This window comes from Pieris brassicae, chromosome 7, assembly GCF_905147105.1.
Source record: "Pieris brassicae chromosome 7, ilPieBrab1.1, whole genome shotgun sequence".
NCBI classification, from domain to species: Eukaryota; Metazoa; Arthropoda; class Insecta; order Lepidoptera; family Pieridae; genus Pieris; species Pieris brassicae.
In genome coordinates this window covers 2,494,552-2,502,758 of record NC_059671.1, presented here as the reverse complement: position 1 = coordinate 2,502,758, position 8,207 = coordinate 2,494,552, and the positions used below count along the sequence as shown (strand labels likewise).

General features: G+C 31.6%; 1 protein-coding gene and 1 long non-coding RNA gene across 2 annotated transcripts; both read right to left on the bottom strand.

Annotated features, from left to right (window-relative positions):
- Positions 1-2,682: 2,682 nt before the first annotated feature.
- On the bottom strand, positions 2,683-4,044 carry LOC123711742. The gene is made up of 3 exons (XR_006754004.1): positions 3,888-4,044; positions 3,035-3,114; positions 2,683-2,747 (listed from the first exon to the last, which is right to left on the bottom strand). It is a non-coding gene; the product is annotated as an uncharacterized LOC123711742 (long non-coding RNA).
- A 1,296-nt stretch (positions 4,045-5,340) lies between these two features.
- LOC123711741 lies at positions 5,341-6,669 on the bottom strand. The gene is made up of 3 exons (XM_045664476.1): positions 6,562-6,669; positions 5,910-5,989; positions 5,341-5,573 (listed from the first exon to the last, which is right to left on the bottom strand). Exons 1-3 carry the CDS (start codon positions 6,650-6,652, stop codon positions 5,391-5,393), a joined length of 354 nt encoding a protein of 117 aa, XP_045520432.1. The 5' UTR covers positions 6,653-6,669; the 3' UTR covers positions 5,341-5,390.
- Between the last annotated feature and the right edge of the window lie 1,538 nt (positions 6,670-8,207).

Sequence of the window (8,207 nt, the reverse complement as noted above, 5' to 3'; positions counted from 1 at the left end):
AGAGTTTTACACACATGCGCCCAGAAATAAGCACATAAGGTCGGCGTGGTCTTTGTCAGTGGTCATACTGATCGAGCATCCTTCATTTATGAACCATCTTAGCTCCACAGTGCCAACATGATTCTATGCTTTGCTTATTAAAGCTACATTTTCAATGAATGAAAATGAATTTCAATATACAGAATATTTCAAGCGCATAATTTAAGTTAAGCTATTTCAAGTTAAGCTATCCTATTTTTACATGAATGTTATTGCGAGTTGACTATGTTAGTAATAACAATAAAATCTTCTTATAGTGACATGACCAAGCGAAGCTTGGCGATCATTAGGCTAGTTTAATTTTGGATGCTGTGCTTTTAAACAAAGTCTTGGTGCCTTGACCAAACCATTGTCTTTGGTTTTTCAACCAGTGCGTCTGCTACTGCCACTTTACCTTGTATGATTAGTTGAAGGAGCTCAAAATTGTTGGTGTTACGTAAAACGTTTCCGAAATACTCAAGTTTCCTTACCTTAACAATAAAGAATTTACTTGTAGTATTATTCAATTGTACAGTATACCCACTGTTGTTTTTAAATACATACACGAAAAATTATACTTAGGTACCCGGTTCCTTGGTCATCCGGGTGGTTTAAATAAGAAAAATATCTTATAAACAGCTGTTACCCAAATGCTACTTTTAGATATATTGTAAAAAATAGAATAGGCAATAGAGGGAACTTAAAAAAAAAAGAGCTACGAAAAATTGTGCTCACTTAATACCAAAACTGATTATGTTTACATTCCCCTATAGTAAAAACTTCACACAGCATGAAATTAATGTGAGACATTTTTTTAAATCAAACGATGAATCAGTACATTTACATTCTATAATAAAAACGTTACGCTTATTGATACAAATAAATACGTTTTGACAAAGGATACATATAATGTACCTACAATATTATTTTACCCATTTTAAAAGACAGTTAGCTGATTCGTTATCTTATTTATTGTTTACTAGTGGATCCGACAGATGTTGTTCTGTTTTAACCATGATTATTAATTTCGAATTGGTATAATAACTAAAAAGAATATTTCAGAAACAAAGTGTTTTTTATTCTAATGCTTTATGATAACATTTTTTGTTTGTTTTAAAAAATTTGCTAAGTACTCTTAAATTTTCTAATTTTCCGCGCAATTTTCGTATTTCTTTCTTTCATAAGAACCTTCTGACCTTCGCTAATTCTTTTTTTGTTGTGTTTATTATTAAACACAATCACACAACTTCGCTAATTCTTTTTTTGTTGTGTTTAATAATAAACACAACAAAAAAAGAATTAGCGAAACCAATCCAGCAGTTCACGCTTGATGCCGTGACCAAGGGAATTAGGGATTAATTTTTATATATATAAGATATATAGATAAGAGCTAAGAATTTCGCTAGAGCTAGAGCTGCATTTATTGAGCAGGTTTTAATTAGTAAGACCGTGGAAGATATTCCAAAAAGTAGTATTTCTAATTTAAATTAGATTCTAAGACAATATAGGGTCTCTCTGGCCTAAAATTAGTAAGTAAGATAAGTAAAAACTATCAATCTGGTTCACCAAAATATACAAAGAAAATTAACTACTAGAAGTTTACTTTTCATTCCTTGAGTTGAGTTGTTTTTGAGCTGTGAAAATGTTGACATATTGTGTATTACAGAACACTGGTTAAAAACATTGTGTTCTGTTTGTAAAGTGTAAAGTTTTCAACGTAAAGATTGGTAGTTCGTTCTGTAGAGGAAATGCAATACGCAGTGGCTCATTATTAACCTTACAGAATTAAAATTTAAAGAAAGAAAGTACACAGTGAGTCTATGTGGAACTGGATCAATTTATCATTGTTAGTTTGTATAGCCCTCCTTCAGCTCAATGTGATAGCTTTGATTATTAGAGCAGCTTCTATACAAATTGCAAGAGTCTAAGAAAAAAATGTTCGTTTATGGAGGCTTTAAACTAAATTTGCTTGACCTCTAGTTCAAGTAAACGTATGCTTAATCTCTTTAAATCATATCATTTTATTAATAATATTATTGTACCTACTGGGTTAACAGCCATGGCAACATATATTGACAATATCTATAGTGATATAGCTCCTCTTAACTCCTGTATTATCAGCAAACATTTGAACACTCTGGTAGAGAGAGAAAATATGCACAGTTGCCATAAGATGATTGGTTAGACAGATTTAGGAAAAATTGATATTTAAAATGCCATTTTTGCGTAGTAATCTATGCCGTAATAATTTATAAAACACATTTTTGATTCATATCTCACATATGGATGAATTTCAAAAATGTGGTCACTTCAAAGACTTTTTTGGTCTAGGAGAAACCTACCTTTTGTGACTGAGCAACTTCGGAGATACACAAGAAAAGGCTATAATTATATGAATTGTATAATGAATAACAGTATAATGACAGTAAAGAACTTAGAAGCATTTTATATACATTTCTGTTTTAACGTGTTACCTATATGAATAAATGAACTTTTTTTTGTTTAACAATGAGACTTCCAAATATTTTATAACGATAATTTACAATTCAATTGTATGTACAATTTGTATCAACACTTTTAGCTACAACTGTATAACTAGACTTGCTGTATTGTAGTGTACGATATTTAATGATAATAGTGTTTACTTCCGAGTCAAAATCAACTTTAGGAGGTCCGAGTTTGTTGTCTACGCTTACTCGAACGTAAGTTAACTTCGAACATTTTGGTATCTGTAAAAAGAGCACACATTAGCAGACATTTAGGAAACTAGATAATTATAGAATATAAAAATTATAAATTCAATGATTTATGTTGGCGGTTAGTACCGGTGACCACAGAGCTAGGTGCTTTCCTCGCTCAACGAATAAGTATTACAATATATAAAGGTACACATATTTTTAGATTTGTTTTAATTTTAATTATGACTATATAGGTTAAGTCAAGTTATATTTCATTGTTATCTAATTATTATATCTAGTTAATCATATATAATATAGTTCAAAAATGGGTAACTTACAATAATTGGTATTTCAACATTTTTTTCAAAAAAGCCAATGTTTCCAGATTTTGTGAACGAAACTCTACCAATGTTGTCTCCTTAAATAAAATATAACATTTTTAACATAACCAGTAGGTCAGCGATATATAAATATTATGATTTTTTGTTTATTTCATATGTACTTAATGACAATCACATTAATCAAGTCTTTATTAAATAATTCAATTGATGGCGATAAAACTTTTATTGTTAAAACAAGAGAACGAACGAAATAACGATTAATGTAAGATCATTTTTACTCTATCATTCATGGTTCTACAAGATCAACAATATATACAGTTAATAAACTCATATCGGATAGTATTGTCTTTTGTTAACATAGCTTTTACACATTAAGAAAAACACTTATTATTACAAACTTATAATTATGTAAATATTTATAAGTTTTTAATAATAATACATAGCTTCAATCTGTTCAAAAAGTTTAGCCGTTTAAAAAGTGTTTTCTCATATCGGATATCGACCCTGCAAAGGCTGGGGCTGCATATTTTGACATGCCTCTGTGGTACCAAAAACTAAGACACAGCGCACGCCTATAACAACTAGCAGTCAAACTTTTAAGTACACTTTGTATAATACGTATACACACTCATTCATATACTCATGCATTCACGCATACTTAAGGCCTTATACGAAATTTGTTTGATTAGATTTAACACTTTGACAAAAAAATTGTTTTAAACATGCATGTACCCTGGAATAATTGTAATCCAGTGTAACCCACAACACAGGGGCTCGCTAGTGTGGAGACTAGCGTTAAATAAATTTTGTCACAAACATATTTCTCTCATGAATAAAGTTTTATACATACCAAAATCAAAGACATCAGTATCAGCCATACACTCAGTTAAGTGCATCAATATGCATACATAGACAAATATAAACCACTTCATTATTAGTTCTTATGCGGCAGTCCGTTAAAAGTTCTAAGCGCAAAATGTCTTCTAAAATATTCTAGACACACTTATTGATTTAAAAATAATGAAGTAAATGTTTTCATTAGTTCCACATTAACGTAATCTCATAGTTGAGAATGTATACGTAATTGCAATTGAACCAGTTACATATTTTTTGAACCAGAAGCTATCAGCATTTTAAATCAAACTGCTTACCATCGGAAATCAGTCATAAAATTTCCTATAACAAGTTTAAATCTATGCGTTACTACGGAATCGATAAAGAAAAAACCACACAACTCCCTCGAGTTTTACGTGGATTATTCGTTTGCACCGTAAAAGATATCCGTATCTATAATGTCAGGTTCACTTACAATGCTTTTTTACTTTGCTGTAAGGACTTCCGGACGACATTTATACGTCTAAATATGAATTATGTCTTGGCCATGTTTATTTGTAGATTATTTGATTTCAGCCAGTTGATGGCGTCGTCTAGAGATTTAATAAAGTTGTTTTTTAAATCTTGTTTGTTTTTACTTTTTATTAAAAGTATAGTCATCAGCAAAAAGTATGCAGTTCTGATAGCATCTGGGAGGTCATTTTGTTATGTTAGAAAAAGTAGTGGAGCCAAAATACTACCTTGAAGTGTTCCGTACTCATTTTTATAGACTGATGTGACTGGTCTGATTGACAATTGATCATAACCGAAGGTTGTTTAAGCGTTCCACCGAGATGATAAGTTTGAGTAGTTGTGATGTAAATTAAGTAAATTATCTCTGTGAGCAGCTTGAAGACTTTTCATCTCTGGAACTTGGCCGTCCAATATTGGGGTTTATCTGTCTCTAAGCACAAAGCACCATATCACTACAATATTACTGAAAACTATTTCACTAATTCATTCGACTGTTTCACCAGATATTTATTTTTTAATTCTGGTAGGCCACGAATCTTAACATTTGACTCCCCTCAGTGAATAAGACAACCACTAGCAAGGCACTCAATTTTTCCTGGAGAGAAGAATTCGAGTCTCGCTTTTCAACCAATGACTTTAATTCCTCCTATCTTGTTGTTGCAAACTGCGCAGCTTCTTAGAAAGACGCAATTTCAGACGACAAAATATCGTGCAAAACTTTATCAGGATTGCTTTTGAGAACGATTATTGGAAATATTATATATGTTGGGACGTAATCGTTACTATCAGCCGCAAGTTAAAGAACTATTTCTTTTTCTATTTCGGGCTGGTGCAGAGAGCGCACCGCTTATCAGAATGTCGGTGTCGGAGCAATGGCGCTGGTATCAGCTGCCTAATTCTCTATAATGACAATGGCCAGGGCCATTGCTCCAGCGTATATAATATAATTATTGGAATAGAGAAAGAAACACATTTTTTTTATTTATATGTACTGCCATATTCAATATTACATTGAACAAAAAGGTGAAGGGATTGCCTTCGCCACAACCGTGTACCTAGACTTGCTGAACTGCAACGGGCGATATTGTATAATAACAATGTTTCCATCTGAGTCGAGATCAACCTTAGGCGGCCCTAACAGGTTAACGACATCCACACGCACGTAAGTCAGTTTCATACATCTTGGTAACTGAAACAAATGGATTGACATGAGTCTCACATTAGTTAAGAGATATAGGTAGCAATTGATTGATATACATATTCCAAAAATAATTGTATCTATGTAATATTTTTTAATTCTGCCATCCTCATCATCATTTAATTAAATTCTGGGATCCTCAGACATAAAAGCATTCATCACGTAAAATAATAAACACATTAATATTTCTAACACTAATAGGGACATACAGGTTGTGTTTTTCTCCTTATGCAAAATGCATCAGCATTAAATTTAGCCTCAAAGAGCTACAGTAGTATTCTGCCAAATCACGACGAAATCTTTAATTTGTAAATACAAAATACATACGTTTATAGGTATCTCCACGTGCTTCTCTAGTAAGCCAATTTCTCCGGAGGTGGTAAACGAAACGATACCAGTATTCACCCCTGAAAAATGTAAACGGCTTGCAAGATATAAATTAAGACAACATAATATACGCTATTATTTTGATATAAAGATATTTTCAGTAGAAATAAAGTCTCAGGTTTTGTGCCTACGGGAAAGCAAATTAAATATATCATAAATTTGCTAGAGCTTACACACTTGATACACGGTCTTATTGCACAGTTTTATTGTGGAAACCGTATTTACACACATTTGTCTCTTTTAATAATTTGTTGTTTCAAATATCAAATTGCAGTTTTCATTAGTTTAATTTTTTTTTTAATATATTCTCTCCATTAATGTACTTACTTGTTTTCTGTTACATATATATTGTTAATCTATGTGATATGTTTTGGCTTTCTGAATTGTCTAAGTGTTTTGTTTTATAATATGTTTGCTAGTTGTAAGATTACTAGTAATTAAATAAACAATTAAAAAATATTAATATATATACTCTTTCCCTTTTCATCTCAGCGTAATTTAACAGAAGAAAATTGAGAATAGACTAACTTGTTTTTTTTCTTCATAAATAGAGTTTTTATATTTCAAACAAAATATACTTTAAGGAACATACCAAACTCAAATGTATCCTCCACAGAGTCCCTCAAACTATTTACGACTAGACCCTGAAGGATAAAGACAAACGCGAAAGCTATGTACTTCATGTTAATGCTTATTGAAACACAAACTAATATTGAATCTACCATCATTTATATATAAAAAATGTACAATATTTTTCAATGGATTTTAAGCCATATAACAAACACTTAAAATATAAATTTTCATAAAAATCTAGCTATAATTTAGTTTTAATTAGTGTAAAAAGTAAGACAAATTACGATTTGTCAAATTAAGGTGTTCAATCGGAAAGATTTGGTCTGGTGATATTTTGTTATGTGGATAATTAGCAGTACACTGACGTTATTACATAATGTTTTGGAACTTTAGGAAAATACTTTGCAATAAATATCGTAGGAGAATCATAATTTGTATATAATATATACAAATTATTATATTACTCAGTAACTTAGTATAAGATTTCAAAGATTCTGCCAAACATACGAAATGAAATAAAATATATTGTAAGATGGAAGAACAAACATTCATAATCTACAAAGTCATAATAAATATTATTAAAAAGAGAATTAAAACAAATTTAAAAAGTTCGGTCTCTGTGGCAGTGTACCTTTAACGCTGGCAGCATTTCCTCGCTGTATTGCGATACTTATTCGTTGAGCCAGGAAATCACCAGCTCTGGGGAACTATCTACCAGGTGCCAACTTAAAAGTTTAATAAGTGCCTGTGCACATGAACCTCATGGCCCAAGAGTCTCTACTCCATAAGGAACAAAATCAAAGTTAAGAAAACACTGGTCACCGTGACCACGCACGCTGTAAAGCAAATTTAAAATTATGTAAATAACTAGCTGACCCGGCAAACGTCGTCTTGCCAAGTATATAATTTATATAGGAAACATTTCTATAGTTCCATAAAAATAACCTCTCTACTATAATTAAAAATAGGAGTTGATCGTAGAGGCGTTGTATGTATTTTTGTATGTTGTATCATAAAAAAGAAAAAAACAAAATGATTTGTGTGAAAAAAAATGGGGTGGACACCGCTGATCACTCAGGGGTTTGAAATATAGATAGTAGCCGATTCTCAGACTTACTGAATATGCATAAAAAAAATCATAAGAATCCGTCGAGCCGTTTCGGAGGAGTATGGGAACGAACATTGTGACATGTTTTATATATATAGAAGATTATAAGTTTATAATAATGATACATAGCTTCAATCCGATTAAAAAGTGTTTTCTTAAGATGTAAAAGCTATGTTAACAAAAGACAATACTAAAATCAAAGTTGATGAAAGACAAGAATACTCCTGTACTGAGGTTTACCACGAGCAACCACCAATTGTGTCATTAGGAAATACAGTCAAATATCTGGAATCCAGACTTACACAATTGGATACTCAGTCTCACTGAGAGCGTCTATTACGAAAAACGAACGACGAGCTTCTTATTAAAACCCAAACCCCTCGGATCCGAACTGTGCGGATGGATTTCGTTTCGAAACCACAGATATAAAGAAATTTCTAAATGATGTTTTGAATTATATCCTTATATTTCCGATAAAAATTTGCGAAAACCGATAACATATTTCAAACTATAAAATAGCTCAAGTTCACAAGTTCCACGTTGCGTCGCTCGACGAG